Source organism: Equus caballus, chromosome 12 (assembly GCF_041296265.1).
Source record: "Equus caballus isolate H_3958 breed thoroughbred chromosome 12, TB-T2T, whole genome shotgun sequence".
NCBI classification, from domain to species: Eukaryota; Metazoa; Chordata; class Mammalia; order Perissodactyla; family Equidae; genus Equus; species Equus caballus.
In genome coordinates, this window is record NC_091695.1 from 49223192 (window position 1) to 49245517 (window position 22326).

General features: G+C 49.5%; 1 protein-coding gene across 10 annotated transcripts in view; it reads left to right on the plus strand.

Annotated features, from left to right (window-relative positions):
* AP2A2 (adaptor related protein complex 2 subunit alpha 2) overlaps positions 1 to 22326 on the plus strand; it is an 89116-nt gene that overhangs the window by 48960 nt on the left and 17830 nt on the right. For 5 of the 10 annotated variants that reach the window (XM_023654807.2, XM_070230337.1, XM_070230341.1 and 2 more), the window contains 9 exons: positions 3452 to 3553; positions 8854 to 8962; positions 11467 to 11614; positions 13035 to 13203; positions 14576 to 14713; positions 17454 to 17636; positions 18348 to 18445; positions 18940 to 19171; positions 19278 to 19451. In XM_023654807.2, coding sequence (XP_023510575.1) covers positions 3452 to 3553; positions 8854 to 8962; positions 11467 to 11614; positions 13035 to 13203; positions 14576 to 14713; positions 17454 to 17636; positions 18348 to 18445; positions 18940 to 19171; positions 19278 to 19451 — 1353 coding nt within the window. Of the gene's footprint in view, positions 1 to 3451; positions 3554 to 8853; positions 8963 to 11463; positions 11615 to 13034; positions 13204 to 14575; positions 14714 to 17453; positions 17637 to 18347; positions 18446 to 18939; positions 19172 to 19277; positions 19452 to 22326 lie in introns of all 10 variants that reach the window. The other 5 variants (XM_023654806.2, XM_070230334.1, XM_070230340.1 and 2 more) reach the window with 1 other exon arrangement.

Below are 22326 nucleotides of genomic sequence, written 5' to 3' on the forward strand. Positions count from 1 at the left end.
CTCCCCTTCCTGAGGACAGGAGGAATCAGACATGATCTCTGGCTCCCCCTATAGCCAGGCGCTGGAGGACCTGCATGCTGGGGCCGCATAGATGAATGAGACAAAGATCAGCATCTTCTAGGAACACCCTGTCCAGTGAGGGTGTTCCCGCATGGCATCCTCTCTGCTCCTCGTTTAGGGCTCTGGTGGGGGTGCCCTGAGGTTCTGACCTAAATTCTGGCATGTAGTCTTACTAATCTGCACGGCCACTCCACAAGCCAGGCTCGACTGTCTTTCCTGTGTCATGGATGGTGACAGGGAGGTGTGGAGCGCTTTGGTGGCTGTTGTTAGACATGAGTCAAGGCCCTGTCCACACTGGAGGCAGGGTCAAGCAGAAGCATTGTTGGACGGGGTGGCCTTGTCCTGCCTGGATTCTGTTATATAAATGAGAGAATTGAAATTCAACACAAACAGAAAGATCTTTCTGCTGAGTAGACAGCTATGAGTATGTTATCTGGTTACTACACCTTTTCCGAGAAGAGAAATCTACCTTAAAAACTTAAAAATAAATGATCATCTCTTGTAGATTCAGAGAGAGCTGGTGGCTGTATCAGCATGCTTGCTGTAGTGTGACAGCCTCTGAGCTCTCACTCCATCATCATTCCCGTGCTTACTGGGAACAGATGTGTCTGAACAGGGGCAGCCCTTCCTCAGAGTGGAGCTGAGCACCTGCACGCTGTGTTGTAGGGAGAGGGGACGGCCCTGGGCAGGAGGAGTTGGAATTGCTGTCTTCACTCACCAGTCATGCATGCTAGGTCACACTTGGAATGGTCAGGTTCAGATTCTGCCCATGGAGTCATGGAAGACAAGCTGGTGGCTGTGAGGCACCAGGTCACAAGTTGCTCATCAGGGGGACCCTGTGAGGGGTTGGGGCTTGTCTAGATTTTCCCATGAGGAAACCAAGGCTCAGAGGGATTAACTGGCTTTGCACAGATCCAGGCTTGAACCAGGAGTTGACGAAGGTTGGAGCTGGGTATTCTGCTGTCCTAGGACCGAGGAGCTGGTGAATGAGGTGGTGAGGAGGCAGGGCCTGGTCTGCTCTGTTGGCCTGGGATGGGGTTGCTGGGCCGCTAGTGCATGCTAGTACCTAGGCTCCCCCTGACATGGTGCGCTCTGCAGACCTAGTTTGTGAAGGTTCGTGGCATTCTGGCACGTGTCGTCATCACTCCTGCCTGGTCAAGGAAGCTTCCTACAGCCACACGGCCGACAGATGCTGAAGCCCTCAGCTGGTGGGCATCTGCACTGAGCGCTTTTCAGTGTGGCGGAGGCTGCGACTCAGCTGGCCACCAGGGCTCCTCTCCTTTGACACTGTGTGATCCTGCGGCCCCGCTGTTGGGTTGGCTTTTGTATTGTCATGTACTCGACATGTTTGCCAGGATCACTGCTTGGCGCCTTCTTGGTTGTAGGCCCCGGGAACCCAGCTTGAAGTGGGAGAGATAGAGGGGGCATCAGAGCCAGACTGAGGAAGGCTGTGCTCCTGCTCAGCTCTTTCTTCATCCCTGACGTTCTCTGCATGTGTTCTCTGTTCTCTTGGGTGCTGTCCTCCATGTGGCATGGCTTCTGTGTCACACACCTCCTGGCTTTGCCACTGAAGAAGGCCTGAGAATTGGCTTTCTTTGGTGTCCAGGTCAGGAATCCCTGGTAAGAGTTCCAGCTGCCCATCCAGAGCAAGTGAGCTCCTGTTTGCCCTGCTGAGAGCAGCGGGGGACCCTGGCGGTGGGGGGGTGGGGGAGAGGTCTGTGTTGGGCGGGGCGAGCTGTGATGTGCTGACCCTGCATGAGTCAGAGGAGGAGGACTGCCTGTGGAGAAGGCTGCCTGGGCAGGGGAGGGGCTGGGGACCATTGAGGAGATGCTGTAGTTGCCCCGGCAACCAACTGTGGCCAGAGGGACAGAGCCATGGGCCGTATGGGCCTCCTCAGTCTCCCCCTCCCACTGCCCTCTCCTCAAAGACTCCTGCAGGGACACAGAGAGTAGTCCATGAGCCCAACTCACTCTCGTCAGAAGACTGCTCGATTAATCCCATAGAGACTTAGTGCATCTTCCTGGTGAACCAGGCTGGGCCCCGGACACCAGGAGCCACAGGGAATGCCCTCTGCCCTAACAAATCTAGCGCATGTTACAAATAGTGAGTTTGTTAAAGTTCTCTGTTTGGGTGGGAAATCTGTTGGCACTTACTTTGCCTGCCGAGGAATGGACAGTAAGGCCAGTTGGATCCATTTCTTTAATCTGGCTTTCACATTTTCATCAGAAAGCCAAAGGAGCAGCACAGGACAGCTCTCAGATGAGGCTGCTGAGGCACCGGCCCTCACCCCACGGTCTGCTTCCTGCTGCAGCAACTCTGCCACCCTCTCCCACCCGCTCAGGAGTGGGGCTGGAGGAGGACAGGAGCAATCAAATACGGATCTGAGTGAAGTTTCCTGAGCTTTGTTCAAATTTGCGCAGTCAATAATTATCTTTCGTTTATGTTTTTTATATTTGCAAGAGGACTTTCTTACATAACCAGTACCTTCCTCCATGAGCCGTGAGTTACTGGGAGTAACTGCCAGTTGTCCTGGGACTTAACAAAGGCTCCCCCTGTGCCGAGGCCGGGGTGTGGGGCTCCACAGGGAGGGGAGCGTCTCATCCGGGCCTGCTGGTGCTTCAGGGACCAGGATGGCGGAGACATGGCCTGGACCACTTTTCAGAAAGGGGAGAATGGGCTTTTTCAGTTGCTGTTTTCCACGCTCTCACTTCCGGTTTGTAAAGATTCAATGAGTCTAAAGACAATGTCTTCCTCTCTAGTCCACACAAGAAGGATTTCAGTTAGGGGCAGCCAGCTCAGCTGACCACAGGGCCAGGCAGGGAGCTGAACCCAGAAAAAGACGATAGGGCAAGTGGTGACTTGGCCTGGAGCTGCTGCCGCCCATGCTGCCGTCACCTTGCAGGGTCTGGGCTAAAGCCTTGCTGGGTTTCTCGGTGTTCAGAGAGGAACTTTTTCAAAGAAAACAACCTATATGTACTCCTTCGATTTCTATGACCCCTGTGGGCCTATCAGAGTGGGTCTGGGGTGGCCGTGGTGCCCAGTTTGTTTAACTACTCTAAGTTGCTCTTAGTTTAAAGTTTTATTTGGAAAATGAATTTAAAATGAGAGGTCAGGGACTAGCTCTGTGGCCGAATGGTTAAGTTTGCGTGCTCTGCTTTGGCAGCCTAGGGTTCGAATCCTGGGCGCGGACCTAGCACTGCTCATCAAGCCATGCTGAGGCGATGTCCCATATGCTACAACTAGTAGGACCCACAACTAAAAAAATACGTACAACCATGTACTGGGGTGCTTTGGGGAAAAGAAGGAAAAAAAAAAGAAAAAGAAAACAAGAGGTCAGCTTCAGGTATGTGACTGGAGTGGAAATGTCTGTTGTCATGTGTTTTCTTGCAGGGAGTGGTAACTGCGGCCACAAGTCTCATCACCACCTTAGCACAAAAGAACCCAGAAGAGTTTAAAACCTCTGTCTCTCTGGCCGTCTCCAGATTAAGCAGAGTAAGTCTGTGATGGGGACAGGAACTCAGGGTGGGTATTGGTCTTAGTTATTTTATGTAATTAATATATTAGTATACTTTTTAGAATGCAAGATATTTGGCCCAGTTTGTAAATTCAAGAGTGAAAACTTGTCTTGGTTAGTAATTGGTTGGCTTTTCTCTCAGCGTTTTTGTCAGTTGAGGAATGTCCTGTCCCTGTGAGGAAATGCACAGAGTGCAGCTCCCTGCTCGTGTTCTGGAGCCTGCGCACTACTACATTGCCCTGCTCCGTCACCCCTGCTCCGTCACCCCTGCTCCATCACCCCTGCTCCGTCACCCTGCTGTGTCACCCTGCCGGCTGTGGGCGGGTGCCCTGGGGCCCTCCCTTCCCGCCCACCCTCGCCCTCCCACTGCAGGGAGCCCCAGGGAGCCCGTTTCCTCCCCGCGGGGCCTTCACTCCTGGCCTGCCTTCACTCCTGCGTTCCTTTCCTTCACCGCCTCAGCCTGCATCCTGAACCTGTCGTGTAGCTTTGACTGTTTTGAATTTTATGTGAATGGATCATACAGCACATATTCTTTTGTATTTGACTTGTTTTGCTCAACATTGTGAAATTAATCGCATTTGTTTTGTGTGTTCTTCCTTTGTTTGTGTAGAATTCGTATGAATAGACCACAACGTATTTATCCTTCGTCTCTGGGCGAGCACTTAGCTTGTTCCTCCTCTGAGGCTGTCATGAATATCCTGCTGTCTACGTTGTGGATGTCTCTTGGCTACATGTACATGAGGTGCTGGCGGGTGTACCCCAGAAGTGGTGTTGCTGGGGCATGGGGTAGCAGCTCTTCACCTTGAGGAGACAGTGCCAGAGCAGCTCCCCAAGTGGCTGTGCCAGCTGGCCCCCCCCACCCCGTCCCCAGCAGTGTGGATGGTTCTGCCACTCTGCATCTTGGCCCTTGAGATTTTAACCATTCTGGGTGCAGGGTAGTATCTCGTTGTGATTTGAATGTGCATTTTCCTGATTATCAAGGAGGTTGAGCAGTTTGTGTATTTATTGGCTTTTTGAATATCTTCTTTTGTGAAGTACCTGTTAAGTCTTTTGCCCATTTTTCTGTGGAGTTGTCTTTTTTGTTGTTTTATAGAAGTTCTTTATATGTTTTAGATATGGGCCCTTTGTTGGTTATATTATGTTGAACCAAACAAAATTGCCAACATTTAACCATTATTGGTCTTCAAAAATGGTGGCTTTGTATGGTTCAACCTACTCTGTTTAAAAATCTTGTCCTACTCTCTACCTTGCCATTTGACTCTCCTAATGAAGTCTTCTGTGATCAGAGTTCTACATTTTAATGTAGTCAGATTTACTCATCCTCTCTTTTATGGTTAGTGCTTTCTCTGTCCTATTTATGAAGTCTGTCCCTGTTCTGAGTGCTCACATTAGATTGACAACCCACCTGGGGGCTGGGTTTCTGTGTGTGGTGATACTTTTTCTTGAATGACATCCAGTTGTCCCAGTACCACTGCTAAAAAGGTCCCTCCTGCCAACTCTGCAGTGCCACCTTGGTCATAAACCAGTGGGTTGTGTCTGTGCCTCACTCCATCACTTTTTCTGTTCGTCTTTGCACCAGTGACATGCTGTCCTAGTTACTGGAGCTTGAGGGTAATTCTTAATGTCTAGAGGAGCAAGTCCTCTTATCTTCTTCTTCCACCCCCAAAATCCTACTGGGACTGCCTTTAATCTGTAGGTCAGTTTTGAGAGAGTTAAAATCTTTGAAGTATTGAGTCTAAATCTATGACCATGGCTTCTCTCTCCATTTATTCAGATAGTCCTTAACTTCCCTCAATTATGTGTTATAACTTTTTATTTTATTTTATTTCATTGAGGTCATATTGGTTTATAACATTGTGTAAATTTCAGGTGTACATTATTATATTTCACCTTCTGTGTAGACTGCATCATATTCACTACAAATAGTCTAGTTTTTATCTATCACCGTACGCATGTGCCCCTTTACCCCTTTTGCCCTCCCCTCCACCCCCTTCCCCTCTGGTGACCACCAGTCTGTTCTCCTTATCTGTGTTTGTTTGTTTGTTTACCTTCCGCATATGAGTGAGACATACAGTATTTGTCTTTCTTCATCTGATTTATTTGGCTTAGCATAATACCCTTAAGGTCCATCCATGTTGCTGTAAATGGCACGATTTTGTCCTTTTTATGACCTAGTAGTATTCCATTGTGTGTATATGCCATATGTTCTTTTTCTGTTCATCTGTTGACAGGCACTCGGGTTGTTTCCACATCTTGGCTATTGTGAATAAGGCTGCGATGAACGTAGGGGTGCATAAATCTTTTTTTAATTAGTGATTTCGTGTTCTTGGGATAAATACCCAGTACTGGAATAGCTGGATTCTATGGTAGTTCTATTCTTGATGTTTTGCGAAATTCCCTTACTGTTTTCCATAATGGCTATATCAGTTTGCGTTCCCACCAGCAGTGTATGAGGATTCCCTTTTCTCCACATCCTCTCCAACACTTGTCATTTCTTGTCTTATTAATTATAGCTACTTTGATGGGTGTGAGGTGGCATCTCATTGTAGTTTTGATTTTCACTTCCCTAGTAATTAGTGATGTTGAACATCTTTTCATATGTCTGTTGGCCGTTTGTATGTCTTCTTTGGAAAAATGTCTGTTCATATTCTCTGCCCATTTTTTGATTGGGTTGTTCACTTTTTTGTTGTTGAGTTGTATGAATTCTTTATATATTTTGGAAATTAACCTCTTGTTGGATGTATGATTTGCAAATATTTTTCTCCCAGTTGGTGGGTTGTCTTTTTGTTTTGTTGATGGTTCCCTTTGCTGTGCAGAAGCTTTTTAGTCTGATGTAGTCCCATTTGTTTCTTTTGTTTGTTTGTTTCCCTTGGCCGAGGAGACGTGGTATTCAAAAAGATACTGCCAAGACCAATGTCAAAGAGCATACTGCCAACGTTTTCTTCTAGAAGTTTTATGGTTTCAGGTCTTACATTCAAGTCTTTAATCCATTTTGAGTTAATTTTTGTGTATGTGTAAGATAATGGTCTACTTTCATTCTTTTGCCTGTGGCTGTCCAGTTTTCCCATCACCATTTATTGAAGAGACTTTCCTTTCTCCATTGTATGTTCTTAGCTCCTTTGTCAAAGATTAGCTGTCCATAGATGTGCGGTTTTATTTCTGGGCTCTCAATCCTGTTCTACTGATCTGTGTGCCTGTCCTGGTGCAGCACCACGCTGCTTTGAGTCCTCTCGCTTTGCAGTGTGTTTGGAAGTCAGGGAGTGTGATACCGCCAGCTTGCTTCTTTTTCTCTCAGGATTGCTTTGGCTGTTTGGAGTCTTTTGTTGTTCCACATAATGTGTTATAACTTTTTGAGGAGACGTTCCTTTATCTTTTGTTAGATTTATGTCTATTTATTTTATTTTGAAAATGCATTCTCAACAATACCTTAAGAACTTTATTTTTAACTACTGTGTGTTGGTTTATGCAGTTGACTTTTGTATATTGATCTTGGAGTTGGCAACTTTGCCAGACTCACTTATGAACTTCAGTCCTTTCTATGCACTTGATTGCTTTGGATCTTCTTTATATTCCATCATTTGTCTACAGACAATGACAGTTTTTTTCTTTTCCAATCTGTGTTTGTTTGTGTTTCCTGCTTTATCGCTATAATTTGACCCTCCCCTGCAGTGTTGAATATGAGAGATGATTGGTGGCTTGCTTTTAGTCTCAGGAGGATAGTCTTTAATATCTTCCATTGAGTATGAGGTTTGCTGGTTTTGTTGCTGCTGGTTCTCTTTATCACATTAAGGAAATTCCTTTCTATAGCTTTGCTAACAATTTTATCATAATTAACTGGTGAGACCATTTGAACTTAGAGTTTTCTTCGTGGGATGAGTTCTAATTATGGATTCAATTTATTTAATAATAAGTTAAGGGACTTAATATTTTCTGTTTCTTCTTTTGTCAGTTTTGGTAAGTTGCATTTTCTTGACATTTGCTAATTTATCTAAAGATTGACCTGTACTGACAGTCACTGTGTGTGGGATCCTTCACAGTTTGGATGCTGAGTGTTTGCACCTTTTTGTTCTCCTTGATGTATCTCATTGGGTGTGCGATGATTTCTTTAGACTTTGTTGGCCCTCTTGATTGCGATTTTTCCTACCTTATTTACTTTCTGCTGTATTGTCATTGTTTTCTTTCCTTTACTTTCTTTGGGTTAATTTGCTAGTCTCTTTCTAAACCCTTGAGATGAATTCTTCATTGCTTTTATTTTCATAATTATTTCAAATGTGTACATTTAAAACTGTGAATTTCTCTCTCAGCATGGCTTTAGCTGCATGTAACTTCTTGTAAAGGCAGCCTATGTTGGCCATCTTTGTATTATGTGGAGTGGTGTGGTCCCTGTCCTCCTCCCCCGTGTGTCTGCGTTCCACCTAACTGCTCTGCTTGTCCCGTCAGTGCCTGACACAGCTTGGAGCTTGCCTCACTGCAGGAAGGGCCGCATCCCGAGTCTGGGCTGGTATCTTGCAGCTGAGGGCAGCAGTCAGGGTGACCCTTCCTGAACATGCTCACTTCTGGCCTAAAGGGTCACCTCACTCCTGTGAGCTTTGTAGGGAGGAGCTAGTCTCCCCTCTCTGACACAGGAGATGGAGAAGGCACTGGGCTGTGTGAGAGTGGGAATGTAATGTTTTAGGGACAGCCATGGATTCAGAGGGTTGATGGAGTGTCTGCCCTGCCAGGGGTCCTTCTGGACAAGGAGATGGAACTGGGAGTGAAGGAAGTGTGCTTTCTGGCCTCAGCGCGCTCATGCGGGGGGTCCACACCTGGGGATTTTGGGGGGCAGGGCTGGGGTCAGAAAGTCAGCCTCTCCCTTTTCAAGGGACCAAAGCTCTCCCTTTTGTGTTTCATTCAAATCTTTCTGGTCCACAAAGGAAATCTGAATTTTCGGTCCACGTGCCATAGGATTCTGTACTGAGAGGTCAGTGTCCTTGGCCAATTTGTGTCCTGCCGAGTGGGATGGCCATTGTACAGCAGCAGCACTTGGGTCTGTTCCTGAAAATGATGACGGGCAGCCGCTCTCAGTGTGAGCCTGGCGGCGCTGTGCCCCCTAACCTCGAAAATATAGAGAAGTGTATTCAGTATTCTCAGCACATGGAATGAAACCCTTTTATTCAGTTACTGCGTGACCTGAGGACTGAGTGTGGCTTTCTGCGTGTCCTCCACCCTGGGGGGTGCCTCTCGTGGTGACGCTCGCCTGCTTGCCTGCAGTGTGTCTCATCAGCCTGTGTTTTTACAGATTGTTACGTCTGCATCCACCGATCTTCAGGATTATACTTACTATTTTGTCCCGGCTCCCTGGCTGTCGGTGAAACTTCTGAGGTTGCTCCAGTGCTACCCACCCCCAGGTAACAGCCGCGCAGCGGGCCTCCCAGGGGCTGCTTCCGCCTCGCAGAGCTTCTGTTTGTCGTCCGTGGAAGTCCTTTACTGGCGCTGGTTCCTGCTCTGTGATCCTTCTGTGAAGGGCCTGCATCTTGGCTTTCCCAGAGCAGCCAGTAGAGAACTCACAATTCTGTTATGATTTGGGATTATCTCTGCTTTTATATAGTATCAGATCTGTGCAAGTTTTTGAAACAATCTTTTAAAATAAAACTTGAAACCATTAGAAACTTTGTATCCTAAATTGTTACTCTGTGTAACCTTAATATACACATCAAAAATATCTTATGTTTATGTTTTATTCTAAAATGTTACATTTGACTAGTATGGTAAGCATCTAGAAAGAGAATTTCTTGGTTGAAGAACATACATAAAAATTTTTGTCAGATGCTTCCAAATTGCCCTCCACAAAGATTGGTTTGTTGTTGTAACCTTTATATTTTAATCTGTTTTTCTACAGGATATTTCTTTGTTAAATTCAAGTAACTTTCTATGCTAAATGCCTTTTATACTGAAGTATGACTCGCAGACCCTGCAGCAGAGTCTGCATGTGGGAGGGGCTTCCCTCCCAGCCGCCCAGCTTCCCCCGGGGCCCAGCCGCTGCCTCATCCCTCCCTGCCTGGCCAGCCCAGGGCAGCCCGTCCTTCTTCTCCGCTGCAGCTGTCTTCTTCCTTCTGAGATCTGGGGCAGCACGGACTCACACCCAGACCCCTCCCCACTTGCCCATTTCAGGCTTGAGTTTCTGATTCTTTCTCGGCTGTTTCTGAAACATGCACCCCTCTCACTCTTGTGCTTCTCTGCTCAAACCTTCTGGGGTGGCTTCCTGGGGGCCCTGCTCTGCGTCTCACCTGCATGTGGCTCATAGGATGCCATCTCTCTCTTGAATGGCTAGTTTTGCAATGCTCTGGCTGTGTTGGTGGTTTTTTTTTCCTTTAAGATTTTATTTTTCCTTTTTCTCCCCAAAGCCCCCTGGTACATAGTTGTGTATTTTTAGTTGTGGGTCATTCTAGTTGTGGTATGTGGGATGCCGCCTTAGCATGGCTTGATGAATGGTGCCATGGCTGTGCCCAAGATCCGAACCAGTGAAACCCTGGGCCGCCAAAGTGGAGCGTGAGAACTTAACCACTCAGCCACGGGGCCAGCCCCCTGTGTTGGTGGTTTTGACAGACAGGTTTTGCACAAGTTTTTTCTTTTTTTAAAAATTATTTTATTGAGGTCATATTGGCTTATAACATTGTGTAAATTTCAGGTGTACATTATTATATATCAGTTTCTGTATAGGCTGTCGTGTTTACCACCAATAGTCTAGTTTCCATCCAGCCCCTTTACTCCTTTCACTCTTCCCCCACCCCCTTCCCCTCTGGTAACCACTAATCTGTTCTCCTTATCTGTGTATTTGTCTATCTTGCACATATGAGTGAAATCATACCATGTTTGTCTTTCTTTGTCTGGCTTATTTTGCTTAGCTTAATGCCCTCAAGGTCCGTCCATGTTGTTACAAATGGCACAATTTTGTCTTTTTTTATGGCAGAGTAGTATCCCATTGTATATATATACACCAAATCTTCTTTATCCAATCATCAGTCGATGGGCACTTGGCTTGCTTCCACATCTTGGCTATTGTGAATAACGCTGCAATGAACATAGGGGTGCAAAAGTCTCTTTGAATTGTTGATTTCAAGTTCTTTGGGTAAATACCCAGTATGGAATAGCTGGATCATATGATATTTCTATTTTTAATTTTTTGAAGACTCTCCACTGTTTTCCACAGTGGCTGCACCAGTTTGCATTCCCTTGGGCAGTGTATGAGGGTTCCCTTTCTCCAGATCCTCTCCAACACGTGTTATTTCTTGTCTTGTTAATTACAGCCATTCTGATGGGTGTGAGGTGATATCTCATTGTAGTGTTGATTTGCGTTTCCCTGATAGTGGTGTTGAACATCTTTTCATGTGCCTGTTGGCCATGATGTTCTGGTGTTTTTATTTTTTCTTATTCCTTTTTGGTCTGTTGTTTCTTTTCTTCTGATTTGAGTGGAACTTTAAAACTTTCCTTCTCCTTTTATTGCTTTTTATAACATTTTCTTTATTTCTATTGGTAATAGCAGGTGAAAAAAAATATTTTGCCCCCTTTTCCCTCAAATTTTTAGATCACGTATGTTGTCCATGTCTCTGAGATTTTTATTTTCTTTTGACTTATACAGTCTATGTCTCAGTAAATGTGTGGGATTTACAGTCTAAATCTCAAAAATGTATGTTATTTGTATAATGTACATGTAGTTACCCTGGCTATTAAATCCTGTATTTTAAAAAGCCGTACCGTGTGAATAGGGATGCGCACCAACTGTTCGGCGCCTGATTGTGAGATGACTGTCACAGTCAGGCCGCGTGGCGTGATGTCCTCAAGGCCCTGCAGCCGGGAGGACAGGGTGGGCTGTGGGGGAGCCCGGCCAACAGCTTTCTGTCTTGCCCAGAAGACCCTGCTGTGCGAGGCCGCCTGACCGAGTGCCTGGAGACGATTCTGAACAAAGCCCAAGAACCACCAAAGTCCAAAAAAGTCCAACATTCCAACGCCAAGAACGCTGTGCTGTTTGAGGCGATCAGCCTCATCATTCATCACGACAGGTGAGTCACTGCTCGGTGGTGTTCTTCTTCTGTTGGCCTTCCTTTTCCTAAAGCAAGTTTGACGGTGTGATCCTCTTAAACATATACTTGTACTCTTCTTGCTGACGTCAGGCCTGGCGGGGGATCTTGACTGTGTCCATCCCGCGAGCCCTGACGCGTTTCCTCCACCCTTCTCCTCACACAGGTGCGTGCTCCCTGTGTGACCCCTTTGCTCCTCTCCAGTGCTTCATGCTCTCTCTCTGGCTTCACAACTCCCATGGTGTTGGCTTTGCCGGCTGTGGTCTCACCTCCCCCAAGGGCCTCCCCTCTTTCTCCAGAGCATCCTGCTCCTGACCAGCTTCCCACAAGGTTGTACAAGAAGGATGGGGGTGTGCGCCCTGTGAGCTTTCCTGTGGCACAAAGCAGCACTCAGTGTTGGTCCGAGGTCACTAGGGGAAGTGGTAGAGATGACCATGTGTGTCAGTATAACATAGAGCCACAGGGCACCGGTGTCCTGGGACAGCAGGAGTCTGCTTCCTTGCCTTCTCCGCTCAGCTCCTGCAGTTGGACTTCCTGTATGTGGCCTTGCATGTGGTGCCATGTTTTAAATTCCTATTAGAGTGACACTGTGGCTCACAGGCAGGGCTGTGGGAGATGCCACCAGAATCCCACCAGCAGCAGGCTGCCGTGCACTGCGAGGTGCTGCAGGGAGCAGGCGGGCTGGGGCAGGTGTTCTCTCAGCCGTCTTCTACCTCTCTGCGTTTGGACAGTGTGGTTTCCCATGACAAAACAGCCTTGGAGTACAGTGCAGCAGGTTTGGGAACTGTGAGAAACAACATTTCCGAGATTAGAGGAAGGCTTCTTATCTTTATTAAGCATGTTTAAAGAACAACATCATCCTAGGGTCAAGGTAAAGAGCAAGAGATTTAACCTACATTTCCTGGTAATTAGGGCTTAAATAGTCACTAATCTTTTTTATATCTATGTCTATACGTGTATTTCTCAAGAGTCTTCTCATCCTTTGGGCTCTTGTTTAGCCATTTCCCAAGGCTGATTGCCTCTGGCTGAGATCACATTTCTGGCCACTACGTGACCTCTGAGAGCTTGTGCAGAGGCTCAGGAGTTGCCTGGTTTGTGAAGTGCCTGTGTCGTCATCAGCTCTTAGGAGTTGGTGGAATTCTGCAGATATGCTCAGAAAACCTCCAATGGGTATGTGAGGTGTTGATTTTCACTGTGGTAACGACCAGAGTGAATGTAACACTGACTTCAGGGTTGAAGTTTAAGGTTTTTATGTCTTGGGAGGCCCCTGAAGTCTTCACTTCAGCAGTGTGATGACTATGAACATGGCGTGGCATTGCCATCTGCCCAGCTGACTTGCACTTGGCTCTGTAAGGCGCATGCAGAGGAACTCCCTCCCAAGCCACTTTTTTCATCCGTGCAGTGAGCCAAACCTGCTCGTCCGTGCTTGTAACCAGCTGGGCCAGTTCCTGCAGCACCGGGAGACCAACCTGCGCTACCTGGCCCTGGAGAGCATGTGCACTCTGGCCAGCTCTGAGTTCTCCCACGAGGCGGTGAAGACGCACATCGAGACAGTCACCAATGCTCTGAAGGCAAGTGCTCCGCCTGTGGGGGTCCTTCATCACCACGGGGAGTGCTGCCATTTGTCAAGTGCTGGCATTTCTGTCACCTGTGTTGCTTGCTTGTGGTGGGCACAGCAGCTGGGTGAGAGAGCCGTTGATGCGGGCCCAGGGTTGCTCAAGGCTGCTTGGCTTGGGCCCTGGAGTGGGCGTGGCCATGCTGCTGCTCCAAGTCCACGACGCTCCCTGCTCGGCCAGACGCACTGTGTTCTGGGCAATTCCGTCTGTGAGATGGCCATCATAACGAGTAGTAATCTAATATAGAATCTAACACTGTGTCTTGCACATAGAGTCGTAACAAATATTTGAATTAATAGAAACAGTTCCTTTTGGCAGAAAGATGAAATAGTTTGTCCTTGTCTCCAAGAAAGCTTACGCTTTGCCAAAGAAAATTTGCTTTTTTCAAGGGATTAAAATTCCAGAGTTAGAAGAGCGATGTCGAGGTGATCTTTCCCTGTCGTGTGCCGTCACGAGCCTCCAGAACAGGCTCTGAGGCACATTCATCATGGTTGGATTTCACAGCGTCCGCTATGTTGTAGTTGTTTGCACAAGTGTGTTAGAAAACTGAAGGCTAGCGGGGAAGCTACAAAACCCATTGTTCTGGTCCCGGGCTTGTCGTTAAGAACAGGTCTGATTGTCCCTTCATTTGTAACTTACATAACAACGTAACTTAAGTGTTTTCATGTAACTTAACACATTTCAGGTGCGTCTTTTGTGCGAGAGGCCACGCGAGGGTTTGGATTTAGCTTTTTGGTATTCTGAATTCTTCCTGGTCCTGGTTTTGGTGTCTGTTCCAGTCACTGCCTGTTCAGAAGGACTTGCCTTTGCTTTTGCACATTGCTCGGTCATTCACCAGCCCTTTTCAGGCTGTCCTATGCTGAGGGGCCGCTGGGGTCTTGTTCTGACACAGAAGCCGAGGATCAGGTCTGGGGGAGCCCAAGAGCTGGCACTGTGACAAGCTCCCAAGCGGCATGCTAGGTGCTGGCCTGTGACCAGCACAAGAGAGGCCTCTGACCCATCCCCAGGGATGGCAGGCGCTCCACCTCAGAGTTCAGCCAGCAGGTCGGAGCTGCCTGGCCCAAGTGCGAGAGCGAGGGGGAGCAGCGAGTTGGCATGTGAGGGGCTCTGTGTGACTAGACTCTCTGTTGGGTTCCCTGGATTCAGATGGTGTGTGAGGAGAGCTCAGAGTGAGTGTTGAGACAGAGAGGGATACTGAGCTGGCTGGGTGGGGACTGTGGGAAAGCCAGCTGACCTTGGGCCTGGGCAGTGCGTGTATCGCAGTGGACAGCCACCGTCCAGCCTGCCCAGGCTTTGCTCACAGCTTCTCTGTGCCTCGTTCCCCCAGACGGAGCGGGACGTGAGTGTGCGGCAGCGGGCCGTGGACCTCCTCTACGCCATGTGCGACCGCAGCAATGCCCAGCAGATTGTGGCCGAGATGCTGAGCTACTTGGAGACAGCCGACTACTCCATTCGAGAGGAGATTGTGAGTTCTCATGGCCTTTGTGCTGTCACTGTCCGCGGATGCTTGTGAATCTCAGCCGAAGCGTTTCCTTGGTGTTTGTGATTCTGTCCACAGACTTAATTGAGAATCTGCTGGATGCTGGAAAAGATTCCTTTGCTTTAGCTTTTTAATCAGTGTTTTCGGTAGAGCCTTTCAGGCTTTCAAAATAACTAAACAGTCCCCCTGCTAGCAAGCTTTCCTGGCACTGTCGAGCCTTTCAGTGAAATACTTTTGTAGCTCAGTCTCCAAATGAGCCTTCAGTGGTCTGCGACTGAGGCGAGTGTGAATTCAGATTCCTGTGGGCAAAAGTCTGTGTCATTTTGAAGCTTTGAATTCATACTTCTTTGGTTGGCATGATTTCCTTATCTCTCTCTGTTGTGTCTTGGAAGGAAAGAGTCTGAGCCACCGTTTACAGTATGGTAGTCTTAGTTTATCATATTATTTTGTCATCTGCAAAATGTGTGCACATACCTAACAATTTGTCAAAGCTGAGCAAATGCTTTTTTACTGTGTGAGACACTGATCATAATACAAAGTCTTAGGGCGCGGAGTTCCTGGTAGCCCGCGGACAGCAGGGAGGAGGGCCTGAGCTGTGTGTGTAACGCACGCAGGTCTGGTGCTGCTTTCTCCAAGGTGCCTTGAGCTCAGCGTGAGCTTGTGTTGTTATTTATAAGCTTATAACGCTTATTTTGTAACTGTTTCTTATTTGTCTTTCTGGGGAGCAAAGTGCAGCTCCTTGGACATTTTGTAGGGCGAGTGTCCAGTGTGGGAGCTAGCCATGAGTGACTTTTAAGATTGCCCCTGGGCTAGTGTTTGGTTTGAGAACGAAAGGCCAGGAGCTTCTGAGCATGTATGGCTGTGCACGTGGTCAGACTCTCAGGTTTATTGGAGATCATTTCTTGAATGGCTGTGGCCACTGTGGCCAGGCTGGGGGCCAATACTGGCCCTTCAGTGCTGAGCGGCATGTGCTTAATTACCACATGGCTGTGTTTTAGTGGAAGTGCCAGGCTGCCCTAGTGCAGAAGTCAAGGAAGGCTTCTTAGAGGAAGTGAGTCTTGAGCTGAACTGTTGACCAGCCAGGAAAGAGGGCTGGGGAGGCTAGGATGGTGAGGACATGTGGGTGAGATAGGAGGAGTAGGGGAGGGTGAGAGCATGTGGGGGAGACGGGGAGTTGGGGAGACAGGGTGTAGGGGAGAATGGGGCAGGGCCAGTTGTCTCTGGGCAGGAAACTCCAAGAGCAGGTGCTGAGGAGAGGTGAGTTCAATGTGAGATGGGCTGGGGGTCATGTTTGGACTGTGGTCAGGCAGTGGGGCCTGGTCCGGATGCTGTAGGCAGTGGGCTGACTCTGAGAATGTCCTTCCTCATTGCTGCTCTGGGTGTCCTGAGCAGAGACAGAAGGGGTGTGTTCCTCAGAGTAATTGTATAGGTTTTTAAGGTCTTGAGTGTTAGCTCCATGTTGGCTCTTATTCCCTTTTAAATGACAAGTGACAATCCTCAGTCAGTTTTAATCATATGAAGAATAAAACAGACACTCTTAGTCCCAGGGTAAGTGTTCTGTCCAGCCATCTGTCCAGCCATGCGTGTCAGCAGGTGTCCTGCAGTTGTGCTGGCTGCTGGGCATCCACACTTGGGCATGCTGCATGCCCTGCCCACAGGGAGCCTTTCTGTCCATGAGGAGGACAGCAGACCTGCTTGTCGTGTGGGTGAGGGTGGATAGAGGCAGGGCCCTGGATCCTGGGGGGCCTCGGGGAGGCATCTATGTCACCGGGCACTGGAGTGACTTCTGTAGGAGGTGGCAGTGAACTTGTTAGGAGAGGATGAAGGCACAGAGGTTACTGGGGAGCAAAAGCGGGGTGGCTCAGCAAGGTGGAAGCAGGGTATGCACAGCGAGGGCAGAGGCAGTGGGGAGGCTAGCCAGTGTAGTTGTGAGGGGCCTGAGCGCACAGCTGTAGAGCTCTGAGCTCGAAGGATTTTAAGCCCAGGGCAGTGAATGACGTTCTGTGGTCATTATGGAGAGTTGATTTGAAGGCCAGAGGGTGGGCAGAGCAGATGGATGGTGGTCTGGGCTCCAGCAGGGGCTCTGGGGCACAGTTGGGAGGGTAAAGGAGTGGAAGGTGTGTTGTGACAGTGGCAGTGCCCACACAATGGGGGGGCAGCTGATGCTATTTGGGGCAGAAATAGAAAAAGGTGTCTCCAGGAAGTTGAGGGGTCTGGTTTTGGACAGCCCTGTGCAGTTGGTGCTTGGCAGTGAATGTGGCCGCAGAGCCCTCTGGGGTACATGGAGGGTAAGTGAGCGCGAGGGGTCTCTTCATGGAGAGTAGAGGGGAGACTGCTGAGACAGGCCAGCCAGAGCAGGAGACCCAGAGAGTGATGCTGCTCCACGGGCAGGGAGGAGCTGCACCTGGGCTGTCTCAGCTGTAGTTGGGACTGCGGGTGCCAAGGCTCCTCATGCCTTCTTCAGCTGTGCCCCATCTCTCCTGTGTTTTCCTGGACTGTGTCCTTTTGTGTCTATTCCTGGAGGGCGGTTTGGCTTTCCTCAGTTAAATCTGCAAATCTTGAACTTTCTGGTCTCCTTTGAAAATCTGGTGGAAGCTTCCCACACACCCGAGCTTTGGTGCATGCATTTGGTCCTTTTGAAGCCTTGGCGTTGATGCTGGGCAGCAGCTTGCCCCTGCTGTTGCAGGGCCTGCAGGCACCTGCCCTGAGTGGCTGTCCTCTGCAGGTGCTGAAGGTCGCCATCTTGGCGGAGAAGTACGCTGTGGACTACACGTGGTACGTGGACACCATCCTGAACCTGATCCGGATTGCCGGTGACTACGTGAGCGAAGAGGTGTGGTACCGCGTCATTCAGATTGTCATCAACCGGGACGACGTGCAGGGCTATGCCGCCAAGACGGTGTTCGAGGTACGGTCCAGCTCGTCTCCCTCTGAGTGAAGATGCAGGCTTCCGGTGGTTGTTGCTGACTGCCCTTCTTTCTCCTGTCGGCTCTTCTTGGAGGCAATGGGTTTTAACATCTTATTTTGATAGTACTGCTAGTACTGCTAGTACCTCTGCTTGAGTCTTTGTTCCTTCCCACTCTGATTTCCACAGCACTCACCACGGGTAAGATACTCTCCGCTCTCAAGAGGCTACCTGAGCAAACTGCCCAGGGTCGTGCCTTGAGCTTGCCTCCATGTGCACGAGAACACACCTGAGGTCTGCCACGGCATCAGCAGGGGGGCAAGTGACCCCAGGAGGATGCCAATGTGCACCTGCCCCACCTGGGGCCTAAATGTCAGCTTTTAGGTGTGCAGCTTTCATTCCAGGGCTGCATTGGCCACGCCTCTGCCTCTGGGGCTCCCCTGCTACTGACACATCTGGTGAAGTAGCTGGGAGGGAAGAAAGGGACAGGCGCTAAGATCAGGAGGGTCTCTAGGAAGCTTTGGGGAAGCTTGCACTAGCATGAAAATAGGCTCCACAGGAAAGTGATCTGAGTTCTCTTTACTTCTGGCACATCACCACAACTTAGCTACTTTCCTTGAAGTCAGATGCCTCCCAACTTCGTCTGCCTGGAGCTGTGCTGACCTCGGCCTTGAGCCCTTGTGCATCTGGCTCAGCACGCTCGCTGTTTCACAGGCTCTTCAGGCCCCGGCGTGCCATGAGAACCTGGTCAAAGTGGGCGGCTACATCCTGGGGGAGTTTGGAAACTTGATAGCTGGGGACCCGAGATCCAGGTAAGAGACCCTTTGGAGTCAGGTGAGCAGTGCGTTCTGATGCTGGGCTTGCGCCTCCTGGTTCTTATCCTGACAGTCTGAGGAGAGGTTGGCAAATGTCCTCATGTGCCATCAGAGCAGTCCAGAGCAAGACCACTTCCACTCTGGATTGACATCTTTTTATTTTCCTCCATGCTGTACAGAAAACAGGGATTCAAGTTGAAAAGAAAGAGATTGGTCGATGGCTAACATTATTCAAAGAGGAGATTTGTGCTGGGTCTGGAGTTGGAAATGCATGCCTCACTGGACATCCTTCCCCTTTATGAGAGTGCTTCTGGTTTAGTGTGGGGTTGATTTCCCTGAGTCACTCCTTGCTCACCTTCCCCCTCCTGCTGAGACACTTGGGGGGGCCAAGGCTCAGAGGATGCAGGGACGGGGCCGAGTGTGTGGCGCTTGTGAAATGAGGAGGTAATGTTTTGCTCACACCCTGTCTCTGCTCTCCTTACCCGTCACAGTCCTCTCATCCAGTTCAACCTGCTGCACTCCAAGTTCCACCTGTGCAGTGTCCCCACCAGGGCACTCCTCTTATCCACCTACATCAAGTTTGTGAACCTCTTTCCTGAGGTGAAGACCACCATTCAGGATGTACTGCGCAGCGACAGCCAGCTGAAGAACGCCGATGTGGAGCTGCAGCAGCGGGCCGTGGAGTACCTGCGGCTCAGCACCGTTGCCAGCACTGACATCCTGGTAGGCCACAGGCTGCTGTGCCCACCCCTCACAGCAGTGTTTCTTGTCTGGGGGCCAAAAGCTGCAGGCTTAGAGCTGTGCTGACCCTGGGCTGCTTTCCCACCAGGCAACTGTCCTGGAGGAGATGCCCCCGTTTCCAGAGCGCGAGTCCTCCATCCTGGCCAAGCTCAAGAAGAAGAAGGGCCCGAGCACGGTGACAGACCTGGAGGAAGCCAAGCGGGAGAGGAGCGCCGACATCAATGGGGGCCCTGAGCCTGCCCCGGCCAGCGCCAGCGCCACGGTGGGGCCCTTCCTGATGGCAGTGCCCTGCATGAGCTCTGGGGTGCCCAGTCCCCGAGGTTTGGGACTAGCAGAGCATTTGCCTGTTGGGGAGAATTTTCTGTTAAATATAAAAGTGTGTGCCAAGAGCCTAGCAGTGGCACCAAGCCTGAGGCCTTCCCCTCCCCTTCACCTGGGACCCCCAGAAACTCTTCTTATCCAGTTGGCTGGCCTCAGCAGATGCCTGTGTTCTGTCTTCTAGACTCTTTCAGACTCCAGAATCCAGTCTTGGGTCCAGAATCAGCTCCTAGATCCTCTCTATTTTGACTTTTGTTTTAGAAAATGTGGTCACTCACCTCTTTTTCAGTACTGCCTCCAGCTGCTCTGTATTTGTTTAAGGACCCACTTCAGACAGTTTTTAGAGGTTTTCAGTAGTGAGTTGGATTAGAGCAAATTTCCCTTTTGTATATGACATGGTGAGAATATTTGTGTATAAATGAAAACTTCTTTTGAAGGACTGTGCACTTTCTGCTTGTCCAGATGAAAGGAAGCCTGAAGAGCCTTGTTTCCTCCTCACGGTGCTGGCCCAGAGATGTGAATAATGCCACTTATACCTCCCTAGTGGCCTTTGTGAAGATGAGCTTCAGAGGTGGCATATGTCTATATGCAGACAGACCAGGGCCTCGGTGGTTTCTTTGTTGAATGTGCTTATGTCTGAGCCCAGGCGTTCCTTGGCAGGGTCCCCTCGGCCTGACCCCATGTCTGCTTGCGTGCCCTGGTTGATCATGTGTCGCACCCCTCAAGCCGAGGACACTAGGCATGCCATGAGCCCTGACTTGGGGTCCTCTTGTGGTTAGGACCCCTCTCCTGAGCCCTGATGCTTTCTCTCCAGGTGTCCTCCCTAGTCTGGACCGTCTGCTGCATTTTTGTCTGATCCCTGCTCGTGGTGCTTGGCAGCTTGAATTTCATGGTAAACTGGTTTTGGAGTGAATGATAAGTGCGTGCTTTCTCTCCAGTGATCATCATCCCTTGGTGCCTGAGTAATTTAGTGGGGTTGGCTTTTCAGACCCCATGCGTTTGAACTCGTCCCGTGGGCATAGAGTGGACCTGGGGCCTGAAGGCAGTGACTGGCTCCCCTCTCAGGCTGACACTCGCTTGTGAAGAGGTCACGAAGGTCATCCTAGTGCCAGAGATTTTGTTGGTAGGTTAGATTAGCAAAGCTACGTGATTTCTGGAGATAGTGTGTGTGCATGTTTATTTAGGAACTGGTGTTTGTGCTACACCAGATTAGGGGCCTTCCTGTGGCGCTGGGGGCAGCCGCTCCTCTGCCAGCGCCATTGCAGTGAGTGAGTGCTCCAGGTGGCAGCTCTGCCCTGTGCAGAGGAGGCAGCGGTGTCTGAAGGAAGTCGCACACTGTGTGAGGCAGGGTGTGCAGGGCTCCCTCATGGCCACGTCCCAGGGGAGACTGCAGTGGCTTGTCTGCACCCCTGAAGGCAGCCCAGGTGCCCTCCTTCCTCCCTAGCAGCTCTTACCGTGAATGTGCTGACGTGAGTGCAGGCAATGGGTTTTACTGTCTCATTTTGATAGTTGTCGTTGGTCTCTCTTACTTGATTTGTCTTGAGATGTGCACATACGCCAGGCCTTTTGGCCACACCCGGGTTTGCCCAGCTACACCCAGGATGTCGCTGGGCCTGGGATCCAGGCTCTGGTGTTCCGCTGAGTGGCTTAGCTGCAATCCAGTGGAACCTTCCTAACCCTGGATGTGAGCAGTGAGCTCCACTTTGAAAAGGCAGGTGAGGGTTAAACGGAACCAGAGCCAGGTTTAACATTTCTGTGAGGCATGTTCTCGGCAGGGGAGGGCGGGCGAGGAGGGAGACCCTCTTCTGGGCGAGTCGAACACATCTCTGCCTGTAGGCTGTGAGCTTTCTTGACTGTAGGTGGCCCTGGCGTGTGTGTGCTTAGGGAGTAGGTGTTCCTTGTGAGCCGATGGCCACCCTTCTGAATCGAGAGCCTACAGTGCTGTGGATAGCAGTGTGATGTTGTGAGATCTCAGTTGTCCTCAGTGCTCACATGGCTGAGGGTCTGATCAGAGAGGCCCTCTCCATGGGGGAAAGACCTTGATGGGGGCTGGGGAGTTGAGAACATGAGAAGCAGGACAGAAAAGGAGAGAGTCCCTCCTGACTGGAATCCCCTTCACGTCTTCCTGTTCCAGCCTCGGAGGGGAGCCCCGCCTCGGAATGGTATTGAGATGTGTAGATTTTACATGAAAACCAGTGGTGCCTTTTACTTTGGTGTAATGTTGGCCAGAATGTCTTTGATTTAGGGTCACAGATGATGTCAGCAGATTTTTTTCTCTGCAGCAGTCTGCTCTCCTCGCATTCACAGTCCAAGGGCCTGGGTGCTTCTGTACCTGCGGCTCCTGGTTGCGTGTCTGCGCACCTCAAGGGTCTCTGTTGGTACCAGGGCTGCCTCTGGTGGATGTTTGGAGAATGCCTGGTTGTCCTGGAGTGAACCTTCAGGCTGGTGGAGGAGCCTGGAGCTGTCCTGCTCTAGCCTTTTTTTTTTTTTTTTAATTTTTATTGAGGTAATGATAGGTTACGGTCTTGTGAAATTTCAGTCGTACATTGTTTGTCAGTCATGTTGTAGGTGCATCCCTTCACCCTTTGTGCCCACCCCATACCCCACCTTTCCCCTGGTAGCCACTAATCTGTTCTCTTTGTCTGTGTTTTTAAATTCCTCATATGAGTGGAGTCATACAGAGATTGTCCCTCTCTATCTGGCTTATTTCACTTAATGTAATTCCCTTAAGGTCCATCCATGTTGTTGCAAATGGGACGATTTTCTTCTTTTTTATGGCTGAGTAGTATTCCATTGTATATATACCACATCTTTTTTAT